Source organism: Brachypodium distachyon, chromosome 3, assembly GCF_000005505.3.
Source record: "Brachypodium distachyon strain Bd21 chromosome 3, Brachypodium_distachyon_v3.0, whole genome shotgun sequence".
Taxonomy (NCBI): Eukaryota; Viridiplantae; Streptophyta; class Magnoliopsida; order Poales; family Poaceae; genus Brachypodium; species Brachypodium distachyon.
Window position 1 is genome coordinate 28,085,877 of NC_016133.3, and position 20,132 is coordinate 28,106,008.

Consider the following 20,132-nt stretch of genomic DNA (forward strand, 5'->3'; position numbering starts at 1 on the left):
CGAGCTATCCACAAGGATGACAAGCATATCGTGAGGCAAAAGGAACGTTGCATATGACACATTGTATGGTTCGTCAATATACCTTGTGGTTACTCGGGAGTTGGCACGTGCTGCTAGGCGCCGCTACCAACTATCGACTTGAGTCGGTGCCGGTGGACGAGTAAGGTGTTACTCGAACCCGCAGTCCGAGCTCGTAGTCGTGTCCGTCTGACCGTGAACCTGTAGGGTCACACGCTTAAGGGGATGGGACCGAATTGGATCGGATCCAACTCGTATCGGGCTTAGACTCCTAACGGGCCTCAAGTGTTGAAGCCCACCAGGGAGGTCTATATAAGTGGAGGAGGCGTACCCGGTTAGGGTTACACCAGTCCATACGCGAGTTAGACTCGGCCGTCACACCTCCATGCCCAAAGCCTTGCGATCGGATCTAGCGGTCCGCCGCACGGAGTTCCTCCCTGTACGTGCGGATACCTCGAAGGCGCTACACCTGCGGCGCTTGGACGAACCGTTCGTGGGATCGGCGAGGAGGAGCAGACTGTTCGACTACTCGGCATCGACGCGCTACATCGACTCTCCTTCCGCTACGGGTCTGCGCGTCTAGTGGTAATCTCGTGATCCATTATCTACAGCATTGATCCGGGCGGAAGCGGTAGAAATTTTATTTTGTGCTAGCGTAGCATACCGCGTTCCCCAACAGTCATCCTGCGGGTGGAGGATGCTCTCCTTGTCCCGAGGCGCAAGGAGCGTCCCCGCCTCCCGGGTTCTGACCTCGACCCGAACCGGTCGGGCCACCCTCACCTTGTGGTTGTTGGGTGGCGAGCGTGAGGGGCGCGTCCAGCTCCGCACTCCACCCGTCGTGCGCCGGCATGCCCTGCGGTGTCTCGTAGCGCACCATGACACGTGCGGTGATGATAGCTTCGGCCGGGCTCTGGGCGGGAGGCTGCCGGTTCTCAGACCTACTGTTGTCCCCCCGTTCACTGGAGCCCTCGGTTGAGAGGGCCGGGAACCCACTGGCATCGTATGCGACGTTGAGGTCGCTCGTGCGGCTGGCTCCGGCACTGGGCGTCGCAGGCCCCCTCGGACGGTTGTCCGCCGAAGCCTGAGGGTGTGCCGGTGGCAGCTGCGATTGCTGCTGCTGATGTTGCTGACGCTAGGGGGACCCCTGGTCCCCGTGACCTTGCGACGCTCATGCGGCATCGCGGGATCGAGTGTGCATGGCGAGTGTGTCGCACAAGTCGACCCGAGGCTCGTCTGCCTTCTTGGGCGGCATGGCCAGTTGATGAAGACGATGTTGCTGGTGACGAAGCTGATGACGCCCGTGGTCACCCGAAGCTCTCTGCATGCCCCCCTACCTGGCGCGCCAGATGTCGGAGCTCGGGTCTCCGGCACCGGGGATGTTGGACACCCTCTTTTTGTTCGGTGGAGGGCGAGGAGATCACTCCGACGATCACCGGCGTGACCAAAGACACGAAGTTCGGGCCACCCGGAGGTGTAACACCCTACGTCCTGCTTTTAGTTGGATTCACGAGTAAGAGTGCTTTACAGATCATCCGGGGGGTTCCCGGGTTGATTACTTGTCCCTCTAAGGAACTCTGCTATTCGGGTGAATGCAATGCTACTTGCTGTTGACTAAAGTTGGGAACCCTTTGACCGGTGGCATTGGTCCTCCTTTTATAAGCAAGGGGATACCACATGTGCCCACACATGCAACGTGACACGTTCCCATCCGCGTGTCACCGCCACAAGCTTCTTCTTACTGTTGATCCACGCTGGGCGTCATGCAGCTCCCAGGCCACTGTGCGCGGTAGCCGCTCTAGCCTTACTGAGCAAGACTAGATCTGCCGACATGACCCCTGTCGGTGCATTAAATGCACTGCGTCCGCTGTCTCGTCCTGTCTTCACTGTTCCGCGGGCCCCACTTGCAGGCCCGGGTGTTGGTTGCTGGAAGCCCCTTCCCGGTAAGAGCGCCCAGCCCGTTGCCGGGGCAGTAAGTTTTCCACTTCCCGGGATCAGGGTTCTCGGGTACCCGCCGAAGCGGGCGTTTCTCCTGTTCTGGTTCTCGACTTTGTCTTCGCCAATGACTGTCTCTTTGGGGTGAGCTTCCCGGGTCTATCCTTCCCGGGAGGCCAACCTGGCGGGGTTTCGTCTGTTGCGACCCACGCGTCCCGTATCAGTGGGATCCAGCGGGCCACTGGTACGACATTAACCAAATGCCAGAATTTCGGATAGAATTCTATGGAGAAACCATCAGGCGCAGGGGCCTTGTTTTTTTCCATAGAGAAAACAAAATGTTTAATTTCATCCATAGTAATTTCAGCCTCTAACAGAGTTTTTTTAACTTCATCCAGAACTTTATCTACTGGCACACTCAAAGTAATATATAGAGTATCACTAGGGCCAAAAAGCTGTTTGTAGAAGTCAGTGGCATACTGCATAATATTCTTATCCCTAGTATTGTCACCCTCTTTCTGGTGCAAGCGAAAAATCCTAGTTTTCCTCCTTCTGTTACTAGCTCTAGCCATGAAATAAGCAGTGCACATGTGTCCCTCCATAAGATCATTTTCCTTATATCTCTGGAACCAAATCATGTTATCAATAACATCTAGTTGCTTTTCTAGTTGACTCTTAGCATGTCTTAACTCAAAATTCATGCCACTTAACTCACTACTATGAATTGCATCAATTTTCTTATCTAAATCATCTTTAACTTTTTACTAACACCCCTAATGTTACAATGCCAACCTTTAAGGACCTTCCTTAACTCTCTAGCCCTATTCTGCCATTTATCTACAAACTTCTTACCAGTGAATTTTGCATTCCAAACTAAGGTAACAATATCAGTCAAATCTTGATGTAAAAACCAGCTTAATTCAAACTTAAAAGGTTTATGAATTTGTACAGCCGAAAGACCATAAGTAATAAGCATACCTGCATGATCAGAAACTCTTCTATTTAAGGCAATAACCGTAGCTAGGGGGTAAGTACTAATCCATCCAGCACTTAATAAAATTCTATCTAGTTTTTCATACAAGGGGTCCTCCTAATTGTTGGACCAGGTAAAAGATCTACCAGACATTTCTAATTCTTGCAGCGCCCAATGCTCTATGATGCCATTAAACAAAGTAGACCATTTGTAATGTCTAATTCCTTAATTACTTTCAGAAGCATTTCAAATAATATTAAAGTCACCACCAATCATGAAGGGCAAACTGTTACTGCCTAGTACATGCACAAGTTCTACCAGGAATTTTGCTTTATCTTTATAATGAGGTGCCCCATACACTACGACCAAGTTCCATTTAAAACCAGAGCATTTATCAAGGAGAAGCATTTCGATGTGATAATCACCTTTTTCACATTCACCTATTTCATACATGCAATCACTAACCCCCAAGAGGATCACACCAGACTGCTCCACGGAGGGGACCCAGTGCCAAACAAACAAATCATTACCAGTCAAAGAATTTAACCAATCCAACTGAAAATCTAACTTCTTAGTTTCCTTCTTTCTCTAATAGTGTCCGAAGAAATTTCTTCTTCTTCTGCTGTCCTAATCCCCTGGCATTCCAATATAGACCATGCATAAATTATCTTTTTTTGCTAGTTTTCCTACCCCTAACCATTGGTTTAGCACTGAAAACCCTAGTGCAACCAGATTATTATTTCTACTACTCCCTCCGATTCATATTACTTGTCTCAAGTTTGCTCAAATATGGATGTATCTATGTTTAAAAAGTGTCTAAATACGTGTAACATTTCGACAAGTAATTCCGACCGGAGGGAGTACTAGAATTAAACCTAGATTCAAAAAGCTCTACCAGATTTCCTCATGTTCATCCTCTGAAGAATCCAACTTCTTCAGAGTTTCAGGATCAAAGCTATCAACCTTTTCTTTATGTAACTGAACCGTATCGTTATCTTTTTTGGTACTATTGGAAAACATAACAGTCCTAGCATGCTCTGATTCCTTGATGGCATTTAGGTTGTCATCAACCTCTTCTACAGAACTAACCAATTGAACGCCAATTTTACTAGCAATATCTACCAAAATACGATTATCAGTAGAGAGAACAGTAGAGAAAAGTGCGTACCTTTGCTAGCATCCAAGTTCTTGACCTTAGCCCTTTCCATGGCCTTGTCTAGAGCAGCTTTGTCATTACCGGCGTTCCTATTGCTCCTGCACCAATTCCCATCATAAATTGCAGCATTCTTCTTGCCTTTCGCATCCTTAACTTGAGCAGGTTGCTTCCCTAGTTCTCCCACTACAAAATTAACCATTCCTTTTATTTTCCATGCTTTTTTATTCTTTGAGAAGTACAATTTATAATTACTCTATGAAAAAAAATCTTAACCAAATGATTATGATCGTCGACCGAGAAATAAAAATCGGCTGAGAAATAAACACTCCATGCTTTTTTATTCTTTGAGAAGTACAATGCATAATCATTCTCTTCACTTCTACAAAATTCTTAATGTTCATTTCCCGCTAACCATTCAAGAGTGGGGTCGATCTTTGCCTATAGCCCACGGCGGTTGACGTCATTGCAGGAAGATGTTCATTGAAGACCTGGATTCAGTTACGTAACGTCACCTGACATTGGGTGGCTGACATGTGGGTCCCACGACACGTTGGCCCACATGTCAGACACCTAAAATCAGGTGAATTAACTTCACTGAATCTTTCTCCTGAACTCTTTTTATTTCACACTTCGCTTACATTAAACACCGTGGTCTAGGGGCTCCAGGTAGATCGACCTACGACCGGTCAAAAGAAGATGGACCTACGGCACAAAATACTCCAGTTGGAAACAAATCCCCACCGTCGCTGCCTCCCACGGATAACAACGCCCGGAGGAAAACAAGAATCCTGTCCCGATTCCCACGCCGCGCTAGGCTCCGCGGTTTCCGCCGTGCCAGCACCCCACGGCCCACCAGCACCTGGCGGCCTGGCACAAAACAACAAGACGCCCATCCACCACACTTGATGCTCGGCCGGCCCCACCACAACACCTCCGATGACGCCGTTCACCAACGGACGGCATCAGGGCGGGGTACGGCGTGCGTCGTTGGGATCCTCGCCTGCGCACGTACGGGCGGCCAGCTCCGTGTCACGGCCAGGTGGGTCCAGCTCACGGAATCAGTTTACTGTAGCTGGCGCCGTAGGCCCTGGACGGAGAAAAGGGAAAATCTTTACCACCTTCCTCTTTCGGGAGGGGTCCCCGCGCCGCGCTCTCTTCCAGCTGCCTTGGCGCCAAACGCCCACGAAATTTTTTCGGTTTCCCTCTCGTTTTCTCCGCTCGTACAAATGCTTCCCCCCTTTTCCCTCTTTTCTCTCTCCTCTTAGCCATTCATTTCGTTCATCCATTCGCCAGGGGAAAGGGGAGAGAGAGAGAGAGAGTCGTGGGCGCGTCCGCGCGTGTTCCCTCCCCTATCTCCTTCGTGCTGTTCTGGGTTGGCCGGCGGTTTTGTGGTTGTGAGGGATTGGGTTAGTTCGTCCATCGGAGGAAGGAGTTTAATCGAGCAAAAGAGCATGGGAGCTGCCTCCTGAGCTGCGCCGGCGGACCGCGTATCTGGTAACACACCATCGATCTCAAGCTCTGTTTCGATCTAAAGGCAGCGTTTTTTTAGTTCCATGCGAGTTCCTGCGGTACTTGATTTGGGGGTCGATTTTTGTCGGTAAGCTCGTCCCGGGATCGTTGGGGAACTCCTGCTTTGGTTCAGGAATTGGGAGAGGAACGGGGATTCTAGGGTTCACTGTACCAGGGGACGAATCTCGCTGTCAAATGGATGTGCTTTGTGTCCATCCTTCCTCATCTTTCAGATTTACTGTGCATTGGGGATCTTTAGTTGGAGTATTTTTTTTGTGGTTGACTCGTTGACTGCTCTCGTAGCAGTACAATGCTCGGCAGTATCTCCTTTTGCAATTAGTCGTAGAAGTTGTTTCCATGGGTGCTAAGCGAGCTGTTAATGCGGTCAGTCACGAGCCATAAGTTATGGCCTCTACAAGTAGTTTGCTTTCAGTGATAACTTCAGCCATGCTGTCAATACTATTTACTACTCCCACAATTAGCCATTAGTAACACACCTCTCCCAAAAGAAAGTAACACATTAACAATATCGTATTTATAGCAACCTTCTATGGGCATGTCATATGTTATCCTACCCACCTCTTAGATATTCATAATTGCACATCAGCATACTAGTGCAAATCATAGCCTTCTGCGGTTCTGGAAGGTCTTCATCTTTTCTAGTCTTTTTTTTAATCATCTGTGGTATGTTCCTGTACTGATTGAGACTGTTGATCAATAATTCCTGGATTTGTCTCAACAGTTGAACTGGTAAGCTTCTGTCAAGTCTCAACTTACAGCACTGAAAGTACAGTCATGTTATTCAACTAATCTGCCAAAAAATTAGAACTAAACTTTCGATGTTAGTTTTTCCCACTTTAAAGGGCCTACATTGTTGCCAATATCAAATTTCCTGTGTATGACGTCCTCATGTTTGTGTGTTGATGTTTGGTTTAGGTGCTTACAATTAATGCATTGTAGATCCTGAAACATGAAGTTTTGTTGTTGTCACTAGATTACAAATGTTCATTGTCCTGATGTCAGACTGGATATAGGAGTGGAGAACCATTATTTTAGTTGCCAAATAACAAATTAATACGTCTTAATAATCTGTATGAGCTTATTCATGGCTCTGTGCATCGCTTGATGCAGAGGCCGGGGAGTTTCCCCTTTTCGAAAGAGAATGAGCTTATTCAGTGGCATTCCTTGCCTCGCTATTTGAAGTTAATCTCTGTAATTCCTGTTCACTAGATTGGAACAATTGTTTCCTCTGGAGATCTACCAACTGGCATTTTGGAAAACCATCTCGAGTGTTTGTAATATTAAAAAAAAAGTTCTGTTTGCATATGTGTGTTCTTTTGAATGATGGATATAGGAGTGAATATTGAGCATACGTGTCCTGTTTAAATTTTTTTTGTTTATTTGAACTTTGAAGTGAGTGATCACCTAAAGGCAAGGTGTTCACGTCCCCACTCATTTCCAGTTTAGCTATCACAATGTCCTGATTCTGACCCAATCTGGAGAGGTGTGGATGCTGCTGCCTGCTGTTTATGTAGCAGGGTTATTGTTTTGCAGTTTCCTCCCTTTCAGCCTACGGAAACTCTGACTCTACCTGAAGTTAGTACCTTGTATCAACTGCCAAGATAACAAACCTGACACTAATTTTGTATGTTTATAGCGAGTTTGCTTCTCCTGTTGTAATAACTTCGTTGTTGTCCTAATTGCTTTAATTTGTGCTCTCTTGTACTGAAGCAGGGAGATGAAACTGGAAGATAACTGAAGTTTTGCAATATCTGCCGCTTATTATTGTCTTGCAAATAGTAGTCATCATGGGGTCTGGATCAGTGTCTCTGAAGCAAAAGAAACGGGCAAAGCATGCGAAGAACAAGTACTTGAAGCCTGGTGCCCTTGCTCAGATTAGTTACAGCAGGAGCACTAGCAGGGATATCGGGAAGAAGCGGATTCTGTTGAATGGGGAGAAGGATGAGCTGGAAATATTGCCACATGGCGAAGCTGTTTTTGAAAGCACTACACCGATTATGTCCCCTGCAAGGCTCAGTATTGAGCCATTTAGTGGCATTACGGGGCAGATGTTGCCAAGAACACCCAGGACTCCTCAACCAACTGAATGTGATGGCTATTCAAGACTTGAATCACTTCCTCTTGATCTGCTGGTATGGAACTGACACCACTTTCCTGTTAACTTCCGTTTTTGAATCAATTTCCTGTTAACTTCAGTTTGCTGTAACAAACCTGACTGCCATTGTTTCTTTGCGAAGATCAAGATCGTGTGTTACTTGCACCATGACCAGCTGAAGGCTGTTTTCCATGTTTCAAAAAGGATCCGAAAGGCAGTAAGTATCATGTTTTATACCACTGCATCCTTTATTAGTGCAATTGAAGTGTTTTTTTTCCTTCCTTTGGCACTTGTAGAACTCATCGCAACCTTAATGCTCGTTAAATTCATGAACTACACAATGCTTTGATAGATAGTGGCCAAGATCAGCTTTAACGGGCTACATCTTCTACTTCTGTTATGTACTTATGTTATGTCACCTGTATAATAACTATCTAACATGGCAGAAAGTTGTTTGTTCTTCCATTACATAATAACATAGGCATGTATGATTTACTGTATTTCCAAATCACAGTGCGCGTAGTCATTTCCATACTTTTCAATTGCTCTAGTGTTTTTGCATGTTCGTCATCCTACATATTCAACTTAGTTTTCACACCCAACCTACTATTTATCGAGTTATCTTGTATTTCAGTATGTTCTATACTGCTTCCCCAATCCCCCCTACTCATTTTTTGTCATATGAACTAGGTTGAACAAGCAAGGCAGTACCATTTCAACTACACTACTCCAGATCGCAGCAGGCAAGAACTGCTCCAGAACAAGACACCTCTCCCGACAGAGCATTGGCCTTTTATGAGGTTTGTCATATCAGGTTAATTATTTAAGTAGCATTTATTTGCTTGAGTAAGCTCTGATCAGTCTGGATGCCCCACTGAATTTTCAGCAGAATAGATGGCAAGGATGTGAGGGTCGCCACCCCGAGAACCCCAAAGGCTCCAAGACATGGTCCTCGGCATTCACGTTTCAAGCTGATTGATGTGAAGCCAATCACAGCTGTTCTTTTCCCGGATTCATTACCTACAAAGCGTTTGCGCCGTTCGATGCCACCAGGGTTGCCAAGGCCTGTACAAAAGGCTGCAGCCGCACCTAGAGTTTTACTATATGAGGAAGAGCTTTGTGAAGCTGTTGCACAAAATAAGCTTCTCTGAAGCTCCTAGTGATAATGTATAGTTTTATCTATGTCATGTCCCTGGGTATGAATTTTGGCCTGGTGGTACCTGGCTGACATCTTGGATAATCATGGTCAGGTTAGGCAGTTTAGATTAGTCATTAGCCCTTCATATACTCTTATGAGCATAAGGACCGAGTTTGGCTTATTTCCGGCTATGTATATACTACATAGTATTAATAAATGTAGTGGTTAATCATCTTGGACAATAATATTTTGCCTATGAAGTTGATGTCTGCTTATCAGGATTCTGGAGGCATTATGCCTGCTATTTGCTGAAATCAGGTTGGATCCTGCAATTCTTTGTCATTGATTTCGCTCTATTGGTGGTAGTACTTAAGTTATGTTTTCATACAAGTTGTAAAGTTTGATGATCTTGAATCTCGACGTTGCCTGTTTAAACAGACTGAATCCATTCAATTCGAGATTATTTTGAGAAATTCTATCTGGCAGACAAGATGCATACAACATTTTCTTTGAGTTCGTTTAGTTATATCAGCCACTGAAAATGGCTGGTCTGGTTGAAAAGCCAAACATATAGTACTATCGGTGACCATGGCCACAAAATCTCACATCACAAGTTGCAACAGTGACATCGAACTGAAGTAGTAGTACCATCTTAGCGCCTGAAGTGTCCAGTTTTGTGGCATCCTGTTTACCATAGCCCGTAGCGATTTATGATCTGGGCCATGAGGAGATCGTAGCCTCTCTCGGTGAGATGGAAGGTGTCCCAGAAGAGGAACTTGGTTGGGTCCCTGCAGGCGTGCGCCGTGTAGCTGTTGCACGTGAGCGTGACCTCGAACAGCCCCGTGCCGCAGCACCCTCGGTTGGACACCTCGAATCCTAAAGCAAAAGCAAGTAACTTGGACAGGAACATAGATGCCAACTAGACATTTTAATAACATGGCATGACAATAAATGAAAAAAGAAAGAGACGTGGTAACTAAATATGTTAACATAACATCACACAAATCAAAATCAAGAAAAGATGAGTTTACAAGTAATAAATGACACAATATATAACACCACACATAACTTACTACCCACTGCGTAGGTAGCAACTTAGACTAGTAACACGAACATGTTACTATTCTAAGTTACAATAGAGAAGCCTCATTTGAATAACCCTTGTCAAAATCATCGTAAAAAAGCGATACGTATGTGTGTTTCAGTACCGTAGGCTGCCGGGCGCTGGATCATGTCGAGCAGCGGCGTGTAGAGGTCGATGTACTTGAGCACGGAACCCGGGAGCAGCGCCGAGCCGTTGAGCCGCTTGATCTCCTTCTCCAGCGCGGCGTTGTAGAGCACGGCCGCCTGGTTGTACAGGGAAACACACGCCCTGTCGTCGCCGCCGGCGTTGGTCCGCTGCGACGGCACGCACCCGATGGGCGGCGCGCCGGCGATGCTCACCCGCCGCGCGCCCATGCCGTACAGTTTCTGTGTGGCCAGAATCGAGCGGCACCGTCCGTCCGTGAGAGTGATATTTATGGCTGCGATGGTTCTAGCTGTGTTTTGTCGATGGGTTAATTACCTGGATGAAGTCGGAGGCGCACTTGACAATGAACTCGATGTAGGACTCGAGGTCGTAGTCCCGCCGGAGCGGCGTGGTGAAATAGGTGTTGGCGAGGTCGTCGGTGCCGCTGACCACCAGGAACATGCTCGTCGACACGATCTCCGCCGCTCGCTGCTCGCCGGCGATGGCCCTGATCTTCCCCTTGTACTCCTTGAACAGGTCCAGCTGGTCGTCCAAGGTGAGAACCGACTGCACAGCACGGTGGAGAGAGTAAGAAAATGGCCATCGCAGTTGAGAATTCGATGTTGCAAGCTGTGTGTCGGAGATGTTCGTTTACCACGATCTCGGCCGTGAGGGGATCGAAGCCGCAGCCGCCGGACGCGAAGCTGACGCCGGTCAGCAGGTCAAAGTCGCTGAGCTCCGTGCCGAGGTACGCCGGCACGTACTGCTTCAGGCCCATCCGGGTGGCTGCAGGAAGCCAGGAAGGATCGATCAAACGGCGGAATTTCATTACATGGTGTCGCTGCGTCGTCAGTACGTGCCAGCCAAGCGAGACGAGAAGGAATATACGTACCTAGGATGTCGCCGACGATCTTGCCGTTGCTGAACCTTCCTGTGGCGTTGTGTCCGGGGAAGTCCTGACCGTAGGGCGCGAAGTCGCACCGCACCGTCGTGGTCAGCGCGTTGTTGTTCCCGGGGTCCACGATGGAGTCCCCGAACAGGATCAGCGCCGGCGGCGGCCGCGTCTGCTTCGACGGCGGTGCCGGTGAAGCAATGCAGCAGTGACTCAGAAGCATCAATGCCGTGATCAGTGCTATGATACAGCAGTGCGATGCTCCTCCGTCGACCGTGCATTTGCTCGCCATGTTGGGTTAAGCTGCTCGATCCGGTGTTGATCAAGAGTGCACGTACTCACACTGCTCTGCCCGGAGCTGTTCCTCTGCTCTTGTACTTGTAGAGCGGATTGGATGACTGGAAACAACCTCTGGTGGATGGTGGTATGATCATTAGTTCATTACTTGTGTATTTCACTATCAGTTTCTTGCGAGGTTATCTAATTTCTTTGTTCTTGCCAGGCGGAGCTTTAAGCTAGCGTGTCACTAATTTTCTGGACAACAAATTACTCTGATCCACAAGTTTTGGCTACCTCTGTTTTTATTTCTAGTCAGGTGAAGAACTTGTGCATGTGTGTATTGTCTTCCATTAGTCTTTTGCCCCCGGCCTTGAGTCTATTAATTAACCAGAGAAAACAATCCATACCACTGACACAACCGCACAGGCCAGCGTTTGTCATACTCATACCACCAAATTTCAGTCACACTCTTTTTTTTCTTCTGCTTGAGTACTTACTATTCAAGGCTGAATTATAATTTTTTTTTTCTTGAGGTGCAAATCAAATTTTGAATCTCCTTGTTTGTTTTCTCATAACACATCCTCTCCTTACATGATTAGGAATTATTGTTTTGTCTCTAAAATGGATACTTTTTACTCATTTTGGTCTTAGATATACAATTTTGACTAAATGTCATTATATTTATTTAGGACATTAAATTGCGTACCTTTGGAGGCTTATCATGCATTCACCCTCGCGAGATATTTTTTTTTGTGCCTTGTCCATTTTCGGTTGTTGATAGGTGGTGGGCACCGTTTTGCACTCCATCTCCCGTAGACTCGTTTCTCCACTTAACGTTAGTTGTGAACTCTTATCCCCTACCTATTGGGCCTATATAAAGGAGAGAAAGCTACCCCTTGTACGCATTGTTGAGATCAGAATTAATAAAGAGCTCATGTTCCTCTCTACTTTCTAGTGTTCATCTACTTTACTGTATTTTGTGATTGTGTGTGTTTGACTACGATCTTGATGTGCAACCTCGGGACCGGCCAGCCGGCAGGAGTTGCACAACACGTTATCAGCACGAGCCTCTACCCCAAGCCTTCATCGAGCCTCCTCCAAGCAGGTTCTCGACATAAATCACGGAGGTATTGGATCCGAAATTTTATTGCAAAAATGAATTCCTCTTCGTGTTACGATTCCGTTTTTGTGATTAGATTATTTTCCGGATTTTTCTACCCACGGTATGGATTTTCCTCGTGAGATGTTGCCGACCAAGTCGCGGGCCAATGCTGATCATCCTCGCCGCACGAGGGACTTGTTGACCATCACCATGGGGAGACGGTGTCGCACCACCGTGCTTCACCGCCGGCCACCGCAGGCTTCCAACCGCGAGCTGTCCCAAGCCACTGTCGAGCCGCCGTCTTGTGTGCTGGCTGCCGCTGCGTCGGGCACGAGCGCGCGCCGCTGCCGCGTGCGCAGGGCGCCAGCGGCGGCTGCCGCCTCGGGTGCGCGCGGGCCGCCCCCGCCTCGTGCGTCGGGCGTGCGGACCGCCGCCTGCGCGTGCACCGCCGCCTCGGGCGCTGGCCGCTGCGGCGTGCGCACGAGCCGCAGCCGTCTCGTGCGCGGGGCACCGCCGTCCCCTGCAGGGCGCGGGGGTGCCGCCGCCATCGGCCGCCCCTACCGCCCGCCCCCGCCGGCCGTCGCAGCCTCGGGCGCGGCGCCGCCGTGCAGGGCGCGCGGGCCGCCGGCCACCCCTGCCGCCCGCGGCCGCCGCCCAGAGGGGAAACCCTAGGGGCGGGCGCGGCTGGCCCAGCTGGGCCGCGAGGGATGGGCCAGTGGGCCGACTTCTGGGCTGAAAAAAAAGGAGGGGGAAAATGGGCTGGCAACCCGAAATGTATTTTGGGCCAGGAATTTTGCGTTTTAGCCCCTGGATTTTACCATAATTACGCACAAATGTTTGATGTGCTGCGTTTTTGCGCGTAAGCCCCTGGAAGTGTCAGTTTTTGCTGAAACTGCACATTTATGCTCAAAATGGCTTCGGGAATGTGTTTTTGGGGCTAATTTTTACGTTTAGGAAACGTTTAACTTGCCATCTCTATGCACATGCTTGTATTACCATGTTTTACCATTGTTGATTAATTGTAATTATGACTTATTGCTTTTAATCATTAAGTAAGACATGAACTCGCGTGTTTTAAATATTGGAACGTTGTCTTATTGAATACATTGTATCACCATCGCAATTGTGCAAGGGATTGTTGTTGTAATCTCATGGTTACTTGCAAAAATGCAGATGGACGGAATAATACATCGGGAATTTGACGCGCTTCATGAGAGCGGCGCAAATTACCTCCAGTGGAAGTGTGATGTGGAGCTTTTCCTCGAGTCAAAGGGACTCCTAGGGGCGGTCGGTCACTCGACCCACGAGGTCACTACCACCACGCCTGAGGAAAATGATGAGGTGCTGCAGTTCCTGTGGCGCCATCTCTGCAACATTCTGGAGGAAGAGTATATGGCTGAGACTAGCGCCATGGCTCTTTGGACGGCCCTGAGGGAGCGGTTCGAGGAGGACGAACTTGCCAACTTCCAAAGGAAGGTACCCATGTTACCCATTGTGGGGCCTTTTATGGCGCCATATGAGTAGCAGGCAAATCCAGGCTGAGCCTGATGGCGTGATTGCTGAAATGGCCTAGTCATTATTGTTCCCTTGATGTTTTAGTTTATTCATTGATGCAATTGGGTTGTAAGCTCTATGAGAGCAAACCATATCCTTTACAGCGATTGGATGATATCTGGTTCATTCATTAGTTCCTTTATTTAATACTGATGGCTTGTTATGTTCTGAAATATGTAATGCATTGACTTAATTATGTTGCTACTTCCTCGCTTCATAAATTAATTAGATGCTATATTTTAGAACACGTGGCGCTCGAATGGAGGAAACGTGCCTTGTGGATAGTTGTACCACAAACACCATCTTGAGAGAAACTTGTTATTTCGAGTCCATTAAAAAGACTCCGGGGAGTATCATGACTATCGCAAGGGGCGAGTCAAAAATATTAGGCTCTGGACGAGCTACTATCATACTCCCCATGAGAACAACTTTGCTCATTGAGGAAGCATTATTGTACACAGAGTTGACTCGAACTCTCTTGAGTTTTAAGGACATCCGTGCAAACGGCCTCCATGTGGAGACCGATGATGATAATGGCAAAGAGTGCCTACTTATCACAAAGCGCGATGCCCACGGTAAACATGTTGTTGAAAAATCCCCTTCATTCGACACGGGGCTTTACTACACTAAGATTGTAGCGCCGCCCGTGTACACTACCTTAAAGACTATATTTAGAAGTTCTGAACTATTATGCTTATGGCATGATAGATTAGGCCACCCGGGTATTAGAATGATGAGAAATATAATTAACAACTCAAATGGGCATGGGGTGAATGTTAAAAATTTCCCGAATCATGATGATTTCGTGTGTTCGGCATGCGTGACGGTTAAATTAATCATTCGACCATCACCATTGAAAGTGAGGGATGAAATCACTGCGTTTTTGGAATGCATCCAAGGGGATATATGTGGTCCGATTCAGCCCCTTTCGGGGCCGTTTCGATACTTCATGGTGCTCATAGACGCTTCGTCTAAATGGTCCTGTGCTAACTTCTTGTCTACACGGAACCATGCCTTTGCCAAGTTGTTGTAAATCATACAAATGAGGAATAATTTCCGGGATCATCGTATAAAGTTTATTCGAATCGACAACGCTGGAGAATTTTCTTCAAAAGCGTTCGATGATTATTGTATGGCACTTGGCATTAAGGTTGAGCACTCTGTACCGCATGTCCATACGCAAAATGGACCAGCGGAGGCATTGATTAAGAGGATTAAATTCATTGCCAGACCACTCCTTCAGGGTTGTAATTTACCAACCACGTGTTGGGGGCATGCAGTGTTGCACGCCGCAAATCTCATCAACTATAGACCCACGGCCGATAACATCCATTCACCTGTCCAACTAGCGCAAGGGCCGGCACTGAAAATTTCCCACCTTCATAGGTTCGGTTGCCAGGTATATGTACCGATACCACCCGCTCAACGATCAGCAATGGGACCGCTCCGTAAGTCGGGGATATACGTTGGTTATGAGACAGTGCCCATAATCAGGTATCTGGACCCCATGACAGGAGACTGTCATACGGCCCACTTTGCTGACTGCATTTTTGACGAGGATCTCTTCCCGACTTTACGGGGAGGAAATTAACCTCTTGATGAGAAAAGTCGAGAATCGACGTGGCAAGCCACGGGGATCCACGCAAACGACCCGTGCACAAGTGAGACACATAGAGAAGTCCAAAAGAAAATAGATTTGCATGCTTTAGCGAATCAACTGCCTGATCACTTTAGTGACTTGAGAAGTGTGACAAAATCACATGTGCCTGAGTGCAATGTACCGGAAAGGGTAGAGATACCCAAGGATCCTGTGGGGCTACCCGCTCGAGTCCAAAGGCCTAAAAGGACGAGAAATCCGGTTCCTCAAATCCCAAGTACTCGGGGACGCCCGACGAAAGAGGACAAGGGGGATTTATCACACTCGGTTACTAAAAAGCCCCGAAAGAGTGAGGGGAGCCAATTGAGACCTGGCACAAGTACGGAATCTCCAGCGCAAGAAATTCCGGACTTTAAACTTCCAACAATGGAAGCACCCAGCGGAGATGTGAGCACACACATCGGCGCGGAAAAACTAATGTTGGGGAACGCGGTATGCTACGCTAGCACAATATAAAAATTTCTACCGCTTCCGCCCGGATCAATGCTGTAGATAATGGATCACGAGATTACCACTAGACGCGCAGACCCATAGCGGAAGTAGAGTCGATGTAGCGCGTCGATGCCGAGTAGTCGAACAGTCTGCTCCTCCTCGCCGATCCCACGAACAGTTCGTCCAAGCGCCTCCGAGGTATCCGCACGTACAGGGAGGAACTCCGTGCGGTGGACCGCTAGATCCGATCGCAAGGCTTTGGGCATGGAGGTGTGACGGCCGAGTCTAACTCGCGTCTGGACTGGTGTAACCCTAACCGGGTACGCCTCCTCCACTTATATAGACCTCCCTGGTGGGCTTCAACACTTGAGGCCCGTTAGGAGTCTAAGCCCGATGCGAGTTGGATCCGATCCAATTCGGTCCCATCCCCTTAAGCGTGTGACCCTACAGGTTCACGGTCAGACGGACACGACTACGAGCTCGGACTGCGGGTTCGAGTAACACCTTACTCGTCCACCGGCACCGACTCAAGTCGATAGTTGGTAGCGGCGCCTAGCAGCACGTGCCAACTCCCGAGTAACCACAAGGTATATTGACGAACCATACAATGTGTCATATGCAACGTTCCTTTTGCCTCACGATATGTGTGTCGAGCTCAAGGCGAGTGCTTGTCATCCTTGTGGATAGCTCGACTCTCTTCTCGTTCCTGTGATACAGATTCCCGAACGGGTTAACACTTAACCCAAGTCGCATGGCCATGCTTTCCGAATCTGATCACTCGAGAGGGCCCAGAGATATCTCTCCGAACAGGAGGGGCAAATCCCATCTTGATCAACCATGATTCGCAACATGCTTCTCAGCAAACCCGAAAGCTACCTTTATAACCACCCAGTTACGGAGTAGCGTTTGGCAACCCCTAAGTAGGCCGATTCACATCCCAAGCTCATGCGATGACCTCAAGTCTAGGACTGGCATATACATCGTACTTGAGACTAACAAATGACAATCATCTCGTTGTGTCTCAGTGCGGGTCTGTCCGACTCAACAATCTCATTGTCGAGTCCATGCTATCAGTCGGCAACACCTTGCCCTATGACTTGTGAAACATAGTCATCATACTGATTCACATTGCTAGTCTAGGTTATGTGTCCGCATAACCTCAATGACCAGGGACCATTAGAACAACATCATAGAATACATAGTCTCACAAACAAATCACGTATTTATTGATACATATCAGTGATGATGTTCAATAACAATAACTCATGAATACATACGAAATAACATCATCACATGATTGCCTCTAGGGCATATCTCCAACAACTAAAAGACCTCGCTCCAGGAATGGGAAATCCTGTGGAGACAGAGGATGTGCATGATGCGCCCCATGACGAAATGGCCATAGATTATGTTAACACGGGAGAATCAATAAACCGAGCGAATGCTAATGTCGACATAAACTTTGCTAAGAAAATTGCCGCAATCATCAATCTTGACCCCGAGCCTAACTCGCTCGCTGATTGTAAGAAGAGGTCGGATTGGAAAGATTGGCAGAAGGCAATAGCTACCGAGTTATTATCTCTGCACAAAAGAGAGGTTTTTGGACCTGTGTGTCGAACCCCTCCCCACATACGCCATGTCGTCTATAAGCTGTTATTTGTCCGCAAGAGAAATGAAAAAAATGAGGTAGTACGGTACAAAGCAAGGTTAGTTGCTCAGGGGTTTACTCAACGACCTGGGGTCGATTATGAGGAAACCTACTCCCTGGTCATGGATGAAATTACCTTTAGATATTTAATCTCAATGGCTGTCAATATGGATTTAAAAATGAAATTGATGGATGTTGTTACTGCTTACCTGTATGGTAACTTGGATTCGGATATTTATATGAGGATACCTGATGGTCTTCCGGTTCTGAACCAAGACAGAGCAAACAGAGGTCTATACAGTGTTCAACTCAGGAAGTCACTGTACGGACTTAAACAGTCGGGTAGAATGTGGTATAATCGCCTGAGTGATTTTTTACATGAAAAGGGCTACATGAGCAATGAAGATTGCCCATGTGTATTTATACGGCGATCCCAAGATGGATTCTGTATAATCTCGGTATACATAGATGATTTGAATATCATCAGTACACCTGAGGATATTGAGGAAGCAAGTTCCTACTTGAAGTCGGAATTTGAGATGAAGGACTTAGGTAAAACCAAGTTTTGTTTAGGTTTGCAACTGGAACATTCCCATGATGGGATTCTAGTGCACCAGTCTACCTACACTCAGAAGGTGTTGGAAAGATTTGGATTTGACAAGGCATATCCTTCAAAGACTCCCATGATTGGGCGGTCATTACAGCAAGACAAGAACCCTTTCAGACCGAAAGAAGAGGGGGAGGAAGTTCTGGGTTCAGAATTTCCTTACCTGAGTGCTATTGGAGCACTCATGTACCTCGCGAATTGTACACGGCCAGACATTGCGTTCGCCGTCAATTTGCAGGCTAGGTACAGCTCTGAACCTACCAAAAGACATATGAAAGGTGTTAAGGATGTCTTTCGGTACCTGCAAGGGACCAAAGATCTTGGCCGCCGATGCTGGGTATTTGTCGGACCCGCATACATCCAAGTCTCAGACTGGATATGTTTTTCTATGTGGTGGAACTGCTGTTTCATGGAAATCGTCAAAGCAAAGTCTTGTATCGACTTCGACGAACCACTCGGAAATCATAGCACTATATGAAGCATCATGTGAGTGTGTATGGCTTCGATGGATGGTTCGCCACATTCAGCAGACCTGTGGGCTGAACACCGTCCAAACCGCCACCATTATCTATGAAGATAATGCAGCTTGTGTTGCACAAGTACAAATGGGTTATGTGAAGAGTAATCTCACCAAGCATATAAATCCTAAGTTTTTCTATGCACATGAGTTGCGAAAGATGAACGAGGTAAAGGTCTTGCATACTAAGTCGTGTGAAAATCTTGCTGATTTGTTCACCAAGTCATTACCGGCATCCACTTTTGAAAGGTGTGTGCGTGGAATCGGTATGTTGAGACTTAAGGAGATGCAAGGTTCAGGGGGAGATACTTCACATACTCATCATTAAATCTTGATCATGGCCATCAAGTACTCATCTTGGAGATTGAGTCGGTTGTACTCTTTTTCCCTCAGCGAGTTTTCTTGTGTTTCTCGCATGAGGTTTTTAACGAGGCAATCTGTGCAATATAGCAACGTATCATATGCGCTCTTTCTCCATGTGTTTTTCCCACTAGGTTTTTTCGGAGTTTTTGAGGCATATGGCATACGAATAAGTGCCCAAGGGGGAGTGTTGAGGAACCGGTCGATGGGGGGAGGGCCATTGATACGTGCGCCCCCCTCCATCTCCCGTAGACCCGTTCCTCCACTTAACGTTAGTTGTGGGCTCTTATTCCCTATCTATTGGGCCTATATAAATGAGAGGAGGCTACCCCTTGTACGTACTGTTGAGGTCAGAATTAATAAAAAGCTCATGTTCCTCTCTACTTCTTGGTGTTCATCTATTTTACTGTACTTCATGATTGTGTGTGTTCGACTACGATCTTGGTGTGCAACCTCGGGACCGGCCAGCCGGCAGGAGTTGCACAACATGCACAACACAATCTCGCAATGTGATTTTTGGCCTTTCTTCCCGCGGTGTGAGTGTGAGTACGTATGATCCGGTGTCGATCCGTTTTACTTTATATAATTTAACTTTCACTTAATGTCTCTATATATTCATGTCAGATCATGATCTAGTGTATACATAAGATTGAGGAAGTGCCAAGTGGTCTTGGTACTCCCAAACACAATAGTCATTCATACAAATTGTGATGTTTCTCAATACTTTTTTCCACATATACATAATAGTAGGTGTTTATCATGCCACTATTTTTGTAAAAGACAAATTCAGATATGAATATGAGATAATTAAAATAGGTTGTGAACATGATGACAAAGTTGCAGGTGACACATCTTATGATAAAATTCTTTTGAAGAATAACAACATACACATGGTAAGTTGTTTCCTGAGAGGATATTTTTTGAGGGGGACAAAGGATACAATCATCACCTGGTACATTTTTCCTTTGATAAAATCACATGGTACATGCTTATTCGATTCGGAGGAAAATAAAA

General features: G+C 47.1%; 2 protein-coding genes across 4 annotated transcripts; one reads left to right on the forward strand and one right to left on the reverse strand.

Annotated features, from left to right (window-relative positions):
- Positions 1-5,316: 5,316 nt before the first annotated feature.
- LOC100837287 (F-box protein At4g35930) lies at positions 5,317-9,124 on the forward strand. 3 transcript variants are annotated; one of them, XM_010236459.3, is made up of 5 exons: positions 5,317-5,573; positions 7,323-7,741; positions 7,847-7,921; positions 8,395-8,504; positions 8,594-9,124. In XM_010236459.3, the coding sequence occupies exons 2-5, from the start codon at positions 7,397-7,399 to the stop codon at positions 8,853-8,855; spliced, it is 792 nt and encodes a 263-aa protein (XP_010234761.1). In that variant the 5' UTR covers positions 5,317-5,573; positions 7,323-7,396; the 3' UTR covers positions 8,856-9,124. The 3 variants fall into 3 exon arrangements, with proteins under 3 accessions (XP_010234761.1, XP_010234760.1, XP_003573963.1); XM_010236458.3 differs by having other exon boundaries at positions 5,318-5,573; positions 7,320-7,741; positions 8,591-9,124; XM_003573915.4 differs by having other exon boundaries at positions 5,319-5,573; positions 8,591-9,124.
- A 162-nt stretch (positions 9,125-9,286) lies between these two features.
- Positions 9,287-11,465, reverse strand: LOC100823384 (GDSL esterase/lipase EXL3). The gene is made up of 5 exons (XM_003571767.4): positions 10,963-11,465; positions 10,726-10,856; positions 10,407-10,637; positions 10,051-10,312; positions 9,287-9,718 (listed from the first exon to the last, which is right to left on the reverse strand). The coding sequence occupies exons 1-5, from the start codon at positions 11,252-11,254 to the stop codon at positions 9,531-9,533; spliced, it is 1,104 nt and encodes a 367-aa protein (XP_003571815.1). The 5' UTR covers positions 11,255-11,465; the 3' UTR covers positions 9,287-9,530.
- Between the last annotated feature and the right edge of the window lie 8,667 nt (positions 11,466-20,132).